We start from the raw sequence: 15,436 nt of genomic DNA, 5'->3' as shown, positions 1-15,436 counted from the left end.
GTACAAAGCTACAGAAGACGCGGGTTGCTGCCTTTTGGACGGCTGTGTTGTTTGGTCCTCTTTTGTTAAAGCTCAAAAAGGATCAGTCAGTTGTGTTTGTGATCACAAAGTTGTGATTTTTGTGAGTTTTGTAAAAAAATTGGAAATGATTCAGAACTTTCCAAGACAAACCATTATTCTGTAAGAATCATCAATGCATGTAAAAAAAAAGATAAATTAAAAACTAAACAAACAAAAATCTAGCACCAGGTTTCCGTCTAGCTGTTGTCCTCCCTGAGGTCTGCACTGTCTGGGACAGTCCCAGGAATGTTGGTCACAGTTCCCTGTGTTTGCTTTTCCACCTCATTCTCAGCAGAGAACCAAAGACTGAAGCAGAGCAAACCAAAATCATGCAGTTCCAACAGCTGCTCGCATGGGGGCGCTGTTGCCCAAACCATGCAAATTCACAAGAAATGCTTTTTATAGGCGTTTGAAGCCCACACCTCTGTGCTCCTCTGACCTTTCACCTGTGGAGGAGATCTTTGTGGAGAAGCTGCCTTGTTGAAAACAGCAGAGCCACATGAAGATTACAGTCAAGGAAAACCTTGATGTATGGAACACTTTAACGGGTTTGGACACCCCTGATCAAATCTAAACATCCAAACCCCCCCACACCTTCAGACTTTTGTGTGTGCGGTGAGATTGGGGGTGGGGTGGGGTGGGGGGGTGCAGGAACCATATGGAGCCCCACCTCTAGGATCTTGTCCCCGGTCTTGAGCCTCTGGGTCTGAGCAGCAGGACTGCCTGGAATAACCTGCTTGATGAAGATTCCCTTCAGCTCCTCCCCGTTCTTCAGCCGCTTTATGACGTGTCGACCCCCGACGATGCTCAGGCCCAGAGATTCCCCCTCCTCCGGCCACACCTCCACCCTGCGGGGCAGAAAACCAGACAATGCTCAGATCATCAGGTTCATCTCACTGAACTTCCAAGGACCTTAAACTTCTGTCCTCCAAGCTCTCCTGAGGCAGAGCAGACTTTAACTCACAGTACCAACCCGTCCAGCAGTTAGAACTCTGCGGTATGGAGGCAAAAGTCCATGAAAAGTTCTTCACCAACAGCTGTCCTTCTTCTTTCTGGACAATTTTTGGAAATGCACTGAGGCATTGTGTAGCAAGGTGACAAAAGCTTTAGTACTTTATTCAAATGTGTAACTGGGACCTGTGAGGTACCTCAGGGGTTGATGCTAGGACCTCTTCAGTTTCAACACTACATGGTTCCAATAGGCCTGCTAATCTATTCTAACACAATTATGCACATGACACTTTAAGTACGACCACATCAGTGGTGTCCTCAGGTCTTTGACCAGACTTTAGATCAGATTTGGGGATATTAGGGGATTTTAATATTCATGTTGATGACCCCAGTGACTGCCTAGGAAAGGCTTTTGCAGCTTTATTAGATGATGTTGGTTTCACCCAAAGTGTGAATGAACCCACTCACTGTCATAAGCACACCCTGGACCTTGTTCTAACCCATGGGATAGAGATCAGCCAGCTGAGTGTCCTTCCTCTTAACCCCATCATTTCTGATCACTTTCTGATTACCTTCCAGCTTACACTGGAACATCCTTCTGCCCCAGTGAATAAGAAACAGCTTAGAAGAATCTTAACTGACCGTTCTGTGTCTGAGTTTAAACACACAGTTCAGCCAGTACTTAGTGATATTCTGAGAAAATACTCTGAGACCAGCTCCCATAGTATCAGTCCTAGTATAAATGACCACTTTGTTAATGATGCCTTACAAGCCCTCAGGAGTACACTCGATGTTGTTGCCCCCTTGAAACCTAAGTTCGTCAGACAAAACCGAGTAGCACCGTGGTTTAACGCTGAAACTCGTTCTCTTAAACGAGAAACCCGTAAGTTGGAAAGAGAATGGCGCCGCTCCGGTTCAGAGCAGTCTCTGGATATCTGGAAACATAGCCTATTAAATTATAAAAAAGCTCTGCGTAGAGCTAGAAGCCAGTACTATTCAACCTTAATATCAGAGAATGGAAACAATCCAAGATTTCTTTTTAGCACTATAGCTAAATTAACTCGCAGTCAGAGCTCAGTAGAACCACATGTTCCTGTTTCTCTCAGCTCTGATGATTTTCTTACATTTTTCGATAGTAAAATCTCAAATATTAGACATAAGTTAAATCAAGTTATTCCTACTATCAGCCCAGAACAGGCTGAAGCGGTAGAAATGGAGGCATCCATAGAAACCTCTGTAACATTAGACTGCTTCACTGCTGTGGATCAAGCGGAAGTAACATCAATTATTACGTCCTCCAAATCCTCAACGTGTCTGTTAGACCCAATTCCCACTAGACTTTTTAAAGAAACTTTTCCCCTAATTAATGATCCCATATTAACAATGATAAATGCCTCTCTGGAAACGGGTTACGTGCCACAGTCTTTTAAATATGCAGTTGTTAAACCTCTTCTGAAAAAGCCCAGTTTGGATCCTAGCATCTTGGCCAACTATAGACCAATATCAAACCTGCCCTTTATTTCTAAAATCCTAGAAAGAGTTGTAGTTAAGCAGCTTTACTGCCACCTACAGGACAACAGCCACTTTGAATACTTTCAGTCGGGGTTTAGACCTCACCACAGTACGGAAACTGCACTAGTTAGAGTCTCTAATGACTTGTTATTGGCCTCAGAAAAGGGACTACTTTCTATTCTGGTCCTGTTGGACCTCAGTGCTGCCTTTGACACTATCGACCACGGTATTTTACTCCATAGATTAGAGCAGGACATAGGGATCAGAGGATCTGCTCTCCAGTGGTTTAAATCCTATCTGTCTGATAGGTATCAGTTCGTTAATGTAAATGGCCATTCCTCTCAGTGCACTCGAGTCAACTATGGAGTCCCACAGGGCTCAGTCTTGGGACCGATCCTGTTTACGCTTTATATGTTACCCCTAGGAAACATAATCAGGAAACACAGCATTAATTTTCATTGTTATGCCGACGATACGCAGTTGTATTTATCCATGAAGCCTGACCAGAATGACCAGATAGAGAAACTGAACGCCTGCATCAGTGACATCAAGACCTGGATGACAATTAATTACCTCCTCTTGAACCCAGAAAAAACTGAGGTCATTATACTTGGTCCTAAAAACCTCAGAGATGCTCTGTCTGCTCAGATAGTCTCCCTGGATGGTATAAGTATAGCCCCCAATTCCACAGTTAGAAACCTTGGGGTTTTACTTGACCAGGATTTATCATTTAAGGCTCACATATCTCAGGCGTGTAGAACTGCCTTTTTTCACCTGCGGAATATTGCTAAGATCAGAAATATACTTTCTAAGAGTGATGCTGAAAAACTCATCCATGCATTTGTTACGTCGAGGCTGGATTACTGTAACTCCTTGTTAGCAGCGTGTCCTAAGAGTTCCTTAAGAAGTCTCCAGCTTGTTCAGAACGCAGCTGCTAGATTGTTAGCTGGAACCAGCAGAAGAGATCACATCACTCCTGTGTTAGTTTCGCTCCATTGGCTCCCAGTTGATTCTAGAATTAAGTTCAAGATCCTCCTGTTAACCTATAAGGCCTTACATGGAATGGCCCCGTCCTATATTAAGGACCTCATAGTCCCTTACCAACCAATCAGAACACTTCGCTCGCAAAATGCAGGACTGCTTGTGGTTCCTAGAATTGGTAAAAGTACGGTTGGAGGTAGAGCGTTTAGCCACCAAGCCCCTGTCTTATGGAATAAACTCCCAGCTCATATAAGAGAGGCCGACTCAGTTTCTACATTCAAAGCTAGACTGAAAACATTCCTCTTTGGACAGGCTTATTGTCAGACTAGTTAGTATTCAGAGATTATTTAACTTAATGTTAGTTTGTTTAAATTAAACTTAATAATAACTATTTCTTTTAAAAGGCTGCTAGAAGTTGAAGCTGGGGTAACTATGGTACACTGGGGTTCTGTCCTCTTTCCTTTTTTACTTCTACCCTTCCTCTCCTCTATTCTTGATCATAATTTATCATTTAGTTCTCCATGCCTCTGTTTGGTGCAGTGCGATTCATGTATTGTCCCTCTTTTCCTCTCCCCTCCTGGGGAGTGGGAGTGCTTCCAGACTCCAGTTGGCTCATCCGTGCTCCAGTTCCTGACCGTTTACCTCGCCTTTGCTCCTGCTCCTACACCTGGCTGTGGATCCTGCCTCTGGCTCATCTCTGGCTCGTCTCTGCTCTGTACCTGACCGAGTACCTCGCCTCTGCTCCTGCTCCTACACCTGGCTGTGGTTCCTGTCTCCGGCTCGACTCGCGCCTTTGACTGTCCCCACAACCACGGCTGGATGAAGCTCGTCTGCTGGACTTTTATATATGTAGTTGTAGATTTAGATAAGTTAATTCTTCTCTAAGATTTCTGGTAAATCGCCTGTCCGTCCTGGGGGAGGATCCCTCCTTCATGTGGGCACCCCTGAGGTTTCTTCGTTTTTTCCGGAATCCGGTTTTTTTGGGAGTTTTTCCTTACCGCGAAGGGGGGTCTAAGGGCAGGGATGCCAGTATAGCTTAGTCAGTTTGTTAGTTCATTTTAGTATTTTTCTATTGAACTCTTTGTATTTGTGATCCTTTTGATTTCATGTTTTACTTCGAAGCCCATCGAGACGACTGTTGTTGTGATTTTGGGCTGTACAAATAAAATTGAATTGAATTGAATTGAATTTGCTTGTGATCAAGTCTCTCTATGGTTTAACATCAAATGTCACCTCTGACATGATCAAGTCCAGAAAACAAACCGTTGGTTTGAATTCTGAGTGACACCTGATAGTCCTACACAAAGGAATCTTGTTTTAAGGGGATTTCAGTTATAACTGAAGATTTTTCTGCCTTGTGTTTTTTGAAATTTTTTTCTCCGTAAAGAATTTTGTGCATAAATTTCTGTATCAAAGATCCTTTCTAATTTTACATGTTACATTTGTTACTTTGTAAAAAAAAAAAACAATTAAAAAAAACCCCAATGTTTTTCCTATAGATAAAACTGTTGACATTTAAAGTCTTGGAATAATCCTCAGTCAGGGTTTGTGAAAGAAGTTATTGTCTTTACTTTTATCAATACTTAAATGTGTTGCTAAATCTAAACTCAAGCTGTTGCTTCTTTTTCCCTTTTCAGAAACACTTCTTTGTTTTGTCACCTGTTCTTTAATAGATTCCTTCATTTACACAGCATCTCTAACGAACCTTTCCAATCTCATTTAAAGGAACAAGGGAGAAAGAGTCTTTTGAGAAAAAAACTGGTGGCGTTTCTCCACCATACTCGTTTCTCCCTTGTGAACAAGACTTGAAACTTTTCTTGTTGTTTTTTTTACTGCCTTTCACTTTATTGTCTCTGTGAATTTGCCTGAGAGACGCACACAGCCGGTAACCCCATCAGTGTGATTTCCTGGATTCTTTGTTTACATGTAATTCCTCATAGTTGAAGTGTATGAATGATGAACATTACAGACCAAACTCATCTCTTTTATTAACTTGCAGAATTGGTAATGAACAAATACCTATTTTCCCCCCCTATGGTTGTAAATGTGTTTAGGTGGTTGAGGGTTCTTGGTAGTTCAAACAGTGACTTGTTTAAAGTTTAACTCACAGTTAAAACATAAAGACAAAAAAAATTAAAAAATTTTAAAAAATCAGTTTTGAGTAACCAGAGAAGCTGGAGGGTGTTACCTGCGGGGGGGTCCCCAATGGCTGTAGGGGGGCGTTTCCTCTCCCTCCCCTGCCTCCCTCTCAGGCAAAAGGCTGCAGGTGAACAAACAGAGTGAACTTCCTGCAGATGTCAGTTTTACCTGCAGCAGGTGAAGTTCTCCTACCTGTGACCGCCTCTCATTGGCTCAAAGGATCCCTTTTGGCCCCGCCTCTTCCTTCTTGCTGTGTCAGTCTTCTTGACGGACCTCCACATAAAGTAAACAAAAAGGTTTAGCCCAAAAAAAGTCAGATGTTTTGGTATCTTTCTGAATCAGATCTGCAGTAACGAAAATTAATACGATTTTTTGTCCCAAATTAACTGTTTTCACCAATGTAAAACCTAGCAGTTAGCATTTAAAAAATGATGCAGATGACATCTACACAGGGTTCCAACACGGTTTAAAAATTAAATTTAAGACTTTTTAAGAGCTAGCATATGAAAAATTAAGACCAATTTCTATGAAACCGTCATTACTTCATTACTCACAATTTGGTGCAGTATAACCATAGCAGACTAACAAAACAATAGTGTGTAAACAGTGTTGTTGACGTATGTTGACGATTGGTCAAAGTAAGATGAAGAGAGCATAAATATGGATGTGGGTGAGTATTCAGTAACTGGAGATATTCAGATTATTTACAATTTGTTGACAACAAAGGCAAAAGCATTTCAGTTAAGTGCAGGTTTTGTCTTGGAGAGGAACTGCTTTCCTCTGCCCTAGTGTCAGTGAGCAATCTGTCTATACACTACATAGTCTACTTTAAAATTCAAGTTTTCTCACGTTCATGTGGTGAAGTGAATGAGGTGGTGCTAAAAAACCCGATTGCACTTGTGTAGCCTCTATGTTTTTATTTGGAGGGTATCTTGGTCATTTTAGCTTTATTCCCTAGAGAATTTATATGCAAGTGGAAAAAAGTAATGAGCAGTGAGTAACTTTGAATTGGTGAATGAGTAACTGAATTACCATTTCATTCAAGCAAATAAAGGAATAAATGACTCATTATAAGTCAATTAACCAACACTGATTCTTGTTTACTTTTTTGTTTGGACACATATTTCATTTACATTTGATTATCTTGAAGAAACCCAAGGAATCTGGAAAACTACACCGTTCAGTAGCAGGAATTTCTCTCTCAGTCACACTGGTGGAAGTTTTGGATAAAGATGTCCTGGTTTTATCTTAATGAATCGGATCGTTCAAAATGAATTAATATCAAAACTGAACTGAATCGTGAAACACAAATATTGAATGGAATCCTTGTTAAAATGAGTCTTTAGACCCCAAGCAATAAGCATTTTCAGTTCAGTTTAATGGATGATTAGTTAGCATGTATGTTTAGGTCGACCAAGCGTTAGCATTAGCCGTCCTATGGGAAATTCCGTTATACGTTAGCATCAAGCTAGCTGGCTTTTTTTTCTGCTAGCGGACTTTGGCTTTACTACCGTTAGGTCACGAGCGCTTTAAAAAAACACGGGCTAGTTTTAGAAGTTTTTCTTGAGAATGTTTTAAGATGGGACAACTTGTACTAAGATCATTTTCCTGTTTTGTTAACATTTTGTTCTAGAAGGAGTCATTTCCACTTATTACACTGTTTTTTTAAACCAAAATGAACAATGAGGTACATGAAAACTAAAAACAAAAATACAAACCATTTGGTAAGAAATGGCAAAAAATACTTATTATTGAGCTGTATATTATTCATTTGGAGTCATTCTAACAGATTTTTAGGATTATTTTCCTCTTTATTTTTTCTTTATAGCTTGTGTGGAACTCCTGGTTTCTAGACTTTGAGATCTAAAAAAAGGACAGGCAATTTATTTTTGACTTCTTGTATGATTCCGTTGAAAAATTATAGAAAATAGACTTATTTTTGTTGCTTATTGTGTGGTTCTGTTTCATTAGCTGGGAGACAGTAATTCTTTGTATTTCATTGGGTCCATTCCACTGAAAGGTTAAGGACTGCTGTCATTTACGGAGTGAGGGGTTTGAATTAGTTTATGTAGTTTTTGTGAAAACCAAAAAAGTGCTTCCAAAATCATCCGTTTGGACTTTCAACAGAGGGGGGCAGCATAGGACTAAAGACTTACAGAAGCTCGGTGTGTGTGTGCATGTGTGGCACTGTGTATGTGTGTGTTTTAGCCAATTGGTTTTAGCTTTTTACGCCAAAAACAAAGTAAAGCTAGAGCCCAAAGAGCTGATGTAGCAGAGATGAAGACAGAACGAAGAGCTTCTAAATCAGAGCAGTGACGGTACTGACTCGGTGTCGGTGTCGGTCAGAGTGAGCTCGGTGTCGGCCTCGCTGTCCATGGACTGGGACAGACCTGCAAACACACGAGTATGTGAGCGGACATTATGAACATCAGATCACTCGGAGCTCCTCCGATCGCCCCTCTTACCCATTATAAATTTTCCCAAAGATCCCACGCTCTCATTGTCTGACTTCTGCAGCCTGTCATCCTCCTTTTCCTCCTGCTTCTCTCTTCTCCACATCTGAAAGCAAAAACAAGCGAAGATCAGAAAAGAGAAGCTCCTGCGCTGATGATGATCCTTTTAGTGCAAAGCTGAGCGGGGTGAGGAAGATGCGTCTTAGGGATTCAGTCAGAAGACAGAAACTAAACTTCAGCTCAGGCCTGAGCTCCAAAATCACCTCCTTTGCTCCTTTGGTGTCTTCAGTGGAGGTGAGCTTCCATTCTTCCCAGGATGGAGGAGAGCTGAGGAGGGAGCCCGACTCTTCCTCAGCTCTATCCTTCATCTGCTCCTCTTCTTCTTCTTCTTCATCCACAGCCATCTCATTGAACTCCTCTTCAGCCAGGAGATCCGAGATCAAATGGGTGGTGTAGCGAGGGAGACCTCCATCTAGGATCAGCTCCGGTTCCTCAAACTCCTCCTCTGGTATGACGGAGTTTTCCCCCAAACCCTGAAACCCAGAAGATCAAACTTTGACGAAAACCCACAAAAAAAACGGAATCAAACGAACATCTTTTTAAAAAGTTGAAATCATCTTTGCTCCTTCGAATGACAAGAATCCATAAATCAGACGATAAAACAACGTTTCTTTCTGGCGTTAGCAGGTGATGCAGCTCTGAGGAGCAGGAGGTGACGAAAAGGTGGAGGAGTTCAGGCACGGATCAACATGAAGGAAAACCTGAATCTGGATAAAACACACTTTATCAAATGTGACATTAAAGTTAAAGCTGCAGATCAGAGATCAACAGGAAAAGAAACATTATGACGAAAAATATTTATAAAAGAGTAAAAAACAAGATTAGATTACTTTGTAGCAAAATGTTTAGAGTTTTTCACTGGATAAAAAACAGGACAAAACAACAATTTGTCTGACAAGCTCTAAACGACTAATGAGTCTTTAATAAAACTGTACTTCTGGAATATTTTCTGCAGTAGAAAAAACAAACTTTACATGCCAAATAAATAAAATCATCATATTACACATTTCTTCATCCATCCAATCCAGAAGAAGCCCCCCCATCCCAATTCTCCTAAATTCTGAATGAAACTATAAAATTAAAGTCTTGCCCTGACAGGACAAGAGTTGTATCCACATGTATAAAGAAACTGATCTCGGGATATCAAGATAAGAGGAGTTAAGGATCAACAGGTGTTTGAATAATTCCAAATACATGTATGAACTTGATGGTGGGGAAATAATCAATCCTCTTTTAATTACAATCAATGAGTATTAGATTGTAACGTTCAATAAGGATTACTGAAATGTTGAAATTACAATCAATAAGCTATTGATTTTGCAATGAGTAGCATTAACTACTAATTGAATGTGATAATGTGTTCCAATGATAAACAATGATTATTATATAACGTTACCGTAACTGTTTACTGAAATCATGAATTAATGTTTTTCTGAAGATAATCAATCATTTATAAGCACTGGATTTTGTAATTTGAAAAGAATCTATCGGATCAGAACTGGATTACAAAAACTATGCAAAACTATAAAATTAATTATATAAGATCACTTTTTTCCGCTCTTTTCAAGCAATAAATCAATCTCTACTTGACCTTAGTTGATGATCACTGTATTTAATAAAGCAAATCGGATTTAAGTGTCTTTTTTGTTTGTTTTATTTTCAGTTTTTTTTTTATCTGTGCATTTCATCATATCTGTAATGAGTTTGATAAATCTGTGTACATTCTTTTATGCTTTTACCACGATGCCTTCAATCAATCAATACATTAAATCAGATTATTAATGTATTTCTATACAAATATATCTAAATATGTAAACTGTGTAAATTCAATATTGAATTGAATCAAATCGAGTAAATTGAAAGAATCGAACAGACCCAGGCTCTGGTGATACCCTAATAGTTTTATAATCTGGTCCATTAAAGATCACTACCCAGACTGCCTAGGGGGCAGTGATTGGTCAGAGGGGTTGATGGGAAGCTTTCTAATGAACTGTGTTGTTATTCAGGTGAGCCTATCTATCTTATCTGCACAAGCTGCATTTACAGATGGCGCATCAGAACAAATAAGAAAAACTTTATTCAACACTCACCATTTTCAGCTGTAGCACATCAGTACATATCCCTCCACCAAGCTCCTAACTACTTTACCCATAATGCTCCAACAATCCATCAAGCCTTCTTAGCTTAGCAAAACCTTACTAAATCATTTAGGCTATGTCCGAAACCCCTCATTACCCCCAACTACTAAAAAATTATATAGTCCAGGACTATCCGGGATATGAAAGCACTACTTTTTTACCTCTTTTTTTTTTAAATGGCAAATATGACGTCACAGATTTCAGAAAGTTTAAAATGAAATCGATATGAGCGTTTTATGAAGACAATTAATGAATCCACGGTGTTCTGATACTAAAAACGTTGATGGTTTATTTAAAAAATACATTTTTGGGGGCAAAAACTCTTCAAACTCAATGCATCATGGTCTATATTCAGCAATAAAGTGAGCTGCACACTGGTCTTTCACAGAGATTTCTGGGAAATTTCTAAGGCACTGGATTTAGGAATTGTAGGTTTGGACAGCTCTACAAAATGGCAAACACACTATTGTGTACTATATAGTGTGTAGTGATAGAATTCAGACACAGCCTTAGAAAGATTTTTTGAGCACCATGTCCGACAGAAAATAAATTCCAAGACCAGTAAACACAACCAGAATTCGGATTTAAAGACGCACTGACTTTTTCAGTTTTTTTTAAATTAATGGATTTTAAGTGGCCAAAAACTACAAAGTGCCACACATAAGTGACTGCACACACACACAGGGCTGTAGCTCCGTGTGGGGTGTAGAACACTTCCAGAAAAGTGCAGTAAATGTCATGCTTCACAACATCAGTGGCTCACTTGTACCTGACTGTTAGAACGGAGAGAGCATTTTGGCTCGTAAAAGCTGCTGCTTTGGATGGAGATGATGTACGGACAAGCCAGCTGCTCAGTCAGCAACAAAATACGAAAAAAATGAAATTAGCCGCATCCTTAAGCTAAAGACAACATAACTTTTAGAGGAGATTTTTTCCTCATTTTAAAAAGGTTAAGTTTGATAGGTAGGTACACGTATGGATAACGTTTTTGCAGGAAATATTACCTTTCCAAAAATGGTTCTAAAGTTCCACTCAGATCATCGTTTGGTCTCTTTTTGGTCTCTTGTAAAAACGGCTTAATCGTCTTTTAATGACGATTAAGCCGTTTTTACACTAAATCCAAACACCTGCGTCCTTTTCTAAGGCAGTTTCTGCAGAGCGCCAGTAGATGTGTAGAAATTCTCCTCCGAGTTGTAGCACGGAGCAAGCCTGCCCCCCTTCCCGTCACCTATCTGTTCCTCCCACCAGCTTACAGCTCTTCACACCCACAACCTAACTTTAGCAGTGCAGCAAAACTGGCGAGCAATATCAGGGCTATCAAGAAGTACGGTTCTGATCCAGATTCCAGGAAAACCAAGACATACATGGATTTATTTGTCTGACAGTGGAAGCATCACAATGGAGCAGAGCAGGGCTTGTCGCCCCCCCTCCCCTCTATGGGGAGCTCTTTTTCAGAACTGCATTTTTTATTTGCTCCTGATCTGCAACAATTTGAATAGAGAAATACACAGAAATCCGGATTTCATCTTAATTTTATAAATATATGCCGATCATCAGTTAAATACCACAAAAATGCTTTGTGCTTTCAAACACCAAAAACACCATTTTCATCTGACTGGATCTTTACTAAAAGGTGGAAGGACAACCAACATGATCAGAGCAGGAAAAAAAATCTGTCAGGGTAAAATGTGTTGAACCCAAGTTATTGCCTTGTTGCTTCACATGAAACGTAGCAAACTCAAAACATTTGAATCTGAATTTATAATCCGAATATTTAGGTTGAACTGAAAAGGAAATAAACACACGTTTACTGATGAATTCAACAGTAAATATTGTATATATTTTATAGTGCATGATTCAAATGTGTAAAGTATAAACTTATAGCACAGTCCATGTAAACAGACAACCTTGTGTGTGATGAGTTCATAAGTCCTAAGTGTATGTTAGGGCAGTTGTGTTTAACTTTTCAATCTGCAATATTATGTTTGTATGAAAATCCTTCAAGTTGTGTTCTAAAAACGAGGTGAGAAAACAAAGTTTGAACATTTGTTTCGCGTCTTACAGCTGCTGGGACATAATCCGATCAAAAACAGATATTTTATATTAAAAATGATTCACTTTGACGTTCAAGTGTCAACAGACTCTGTTGCTGCAGGGAAACGCTTCATTGATCATTGAAGCAGTCAGAAACACAGCGATCGAACCACCAACCCAGCAGAAGGAGTAGCAGCAGGTGGAGGGCGTTCAGTCTGATGCCCAACAACGGGAGGAAGAGGAGGAAGAGGAGCAGCTCAGAAAAACTGCAGTGAAACTTTGAACATTCATCTCTGGGAACATAAAGGCTTCCTGCAGCTCCCCAAAGAGCCTTCCTCAGCACATTCTGAGGGGATATCCTGTTCTCAACGCCGCCGCGCAGACATTAGCCCGCCCCGGGAAATATTAATGACAACACTTAGGCTAATTTCCACCGACATAGCCTCCTCGTCAAGGACTCTGCTACTCTTCTTTTAATTTGGGGCTGGGAAGCCGGCCCACCGTAATGGAAGTGAGCAGCAGACGGCGGTGGAGCGGAGAGCTCATAACGCTAACAGCATCTGCTGCAGACGGATGAGCGCCGGCCCTGACGGCTGAACTCAGACCCATAAGATTTAAAGACGCTGTCGTTTAATATCTCTGCCATTAGAGGATGAGGACGGCCCAGACGAGGCCTCTGCTCCGTGCACGCGCGCTGACGTCAGGCCACACGTGCGCGGCTTTTACTGCATCTGACCACTTTCACTTTTCACCCCAGACACGTGAGGTCTCGCCTGAATCACACCTGCCCGCCCCTCCCCGCCAGGCCCCCCCTCCGCCGGCCCCGGTTCTTGCCTGAATGCTTCACTCTTTAAAAACTACAGTCATTAAAAGGTTGGAAGATGCAGTTGCAACCTGAAAGTTCTCTGTTGTTGCTTTTGTCCTGCCAGCCTGTACTCAGACAAAACTCCTCAGGTCATCCGGACTCGTCGGTTCTGACCCAAACCGCTCAAACGCGTCTTTGGCCTGATGTGATGCAAACAGACTGAATTGAAGAGAAGTTGTGTGAAAACATTTGTAAATGAGGCTCCGTGTCCAAAAAGACATTTTTCACCTTGAAATAGAGCATGAACTTTGATGTTAAACATGCTGACGACAGGGGGGGGGGGGGGGGGGGGGGGTCTCAGATGCAGCTCAGCTTCTCTGATCTTAATGTGATTGTAGCTCCCTAACGTCATTGGTCGGTTGGTGGTTTGAGTCCCGGGCTGTGGTGTTTGTGGGCAAAGGCCCCCCAAAGCTCTGATTTCAGGATGTGAAGAATAAAGCTTTGAATCAAGCTGCTCTGAACTGTAATGAGGAGGCTGGGCTGAAAGGTGGAGGCCGACTGCTGCTGCCGTGAAGGCTTTCCGTCTGATTGTTTGACATCTGCAGACTCCTGTGCAGCGGCTGTTGCTCCACGTCCTCTCTGTGCCTGAGGGGTGCGTCTCTCAGAGTCAGTTTCTGCATTAAAGAAGCATCAACGACAATCACTTTAACAACAGAGGAGCACTGCAGTAATACTGAGAGAGGCTGTACCGACGAGTGTCCTCACAGCACCCCCCCCCCCCCCCCCCCACGCTAATTTAAGAGAGGGATGCTGCCGGTTGAGCTGATGGAGCACTTTATACCATTCAGCCATCCAGCTGAGTCAGCAGAGGGGGGAGGGGGGAGGGGAAGGTGAAAGAGAGGAGAGGATGAAAGAGCAGGGGGAGATGGAGACATGATGAAGAAGGGGGCGGGGGGGGGGCATGAGGGGAGGGAATGATGAGGTGAAAGACAGCAGAATGACAGGGAGGGAGCACGGCGTCCTGCAGAGGAGAACTGCGCTCTCTGTTTGATACGGATCCTGATCCAACAATCGTGTGTCTGATCTGGATCAGGTCTTTGAACAAACACAGCGGATGTCGCGCTGCAAACGCACAAACCGGGACGGACAGGTTTAAGTCCGTACTTCCAGCCGTCTCTGGACTTCCGGGTCTCCTCAGTGGATTTCAGCTGAACTTCAGCAGCTCCTCTGGATCCAGATCTTTTCGGGTTGACAAAAACCCAGATTAAAAACTGGTTCCAGACCAACAGCAAATTTTGAAAAAGGGACCAAGCAGGAGACAAAATGGTGCCTCACATCATCGGTCAGAAGCGGAAATGATAAAAATTACCCTAACCCAAAGGTTTGAGAACTGTAGAAAATGTTTCCATTAAAACTTAAAACGAGAAAAACCGTAACTGTTAGGCAAGTTATTTTGTAGAAATATAAGGCGACGTCCAGGTCCGGTAAAGGATTTGGGGTTTGGATGTTGACGCCAGGTCCTGTTGGACTTTACTGGTTCAGATCTGAGAAGTTCTCAGCATGGTCTTTAAAAACCAGAACCTGAACAAAGGCAGCAGCTTCGGTCTTCATATCCTCTGTCAGAAGTGCATCTGTGGTTCTTTTCAAACGCTCCACTGGAGGATGAGACAACACAGACCTTTACAGAGATGGCACCACGAGACTCTAGTTGGTTCTTTGAAGGTTTCAAAGCTGAGCCAGAACCTTTTAACAGATGGCCCAAATGGTTTTTTTCAGGGACACCAGCAGGTCCAGAAGTTTCCAGTTTCTTCCCAATTTACGCCATTCAAGGTCAAAACTCAACATTTCAGTTCAATAAAAACTGAGAAAAAACAAATGACTTTCTTCATTCAGCTAATCAGGTGGACGGGCGGATGGATAAAAGGATGAAACAGCTCAAGTTCTGCCTTACAGCTGCTCCACGTCTGTCATTTTATGACCTAAAGTTTTCCAGAATTTCATTTTTTTGGGATTAATGCCATTTTTATATTTTAGGGGGATTTTGGGATGTTTTTAGCTTCAGAGTTCTGTACAAAAGCGATGAAGCAGATCCTTTAGACCAGTGATCTCCAAGCTTTTTAGGCCACAGACTGGTTTAATGTAAGGTAATATTACCATATAGACTGGCCTGTATGAGACTGAAGTGGACATCCAATTTTTTTCTTAACTTCCAGTTCTCATAATTTTTTGAGGATAAAGTTTATCCTCTTTATTTTCATTTCTGTCAATTACTCTCAGTCTACTTAAGCGTCTGGTTGTTGGTT

General features: G+C 41.5%; 1 protein-coding gene across 5 annotated transcripts in view; it reads right to left on the bottom strand.

Moving 5' to 3' along the window:
• Nucleotides 1-15,436, bottom strand: part of patj (PATJ crumbs cell polarity complex component) — a 108,384-nt gene that overhangs the window by 55,868 nt on the left and 37,080 nt on the right. For all 5 annotated transcript variants that reach the window (XM_011473812.4, XM_078945705.1, XM_023954072.2 and 2 more), the window contains 6 exons: nucleotides 8,360-8,629; nucleotides 8,109-8,202; nucleotides 7,970-8,033; nucleotides 5,836-5,916; nucleotides 5,693-5,764; nucleotides 731-908 (listed from right to left, as the gene is read on the bottom strand). In XM_011473812.4, coding sequence (XP_011472114.1) covers nucleotides 731-908; nucleotides 5,693-5,764; nucleotides 5,836-5,916; nucleotides 7,970-8,033; nucleotides 8,109-8,202; nucleotides 8,360-8,629 — 759 coding nt within the window. The remainder of the gene's footprint in view (nucleotides 1-730; nucleotides 909-5,692; nucleotides 5,765-5,835; nucleotides 5,917-7,969; nucleotides 8,034-8,108; nucleotides 8,203-8,359; nucleotides 8,630-15,436) is intronic.

The sequence above is a fragment of the Oryzias latipes genome, chromosome 4, assembly GCF_053564925.1.
Source record: "Oryzias latipes strain Hd-rR chromosome 4, Olatipes_Hd-rR_3.1".
NCBI classification, from domain to species: Eukaryota; Metazoa; Chordata; class Actinopteri; order Beloniformes; family Adrianichthyidae; genus Oryzias; species Oryzias latipes.
This window is presented reverse-complemented; position numbering and strand designations above follow the sequence as displayed.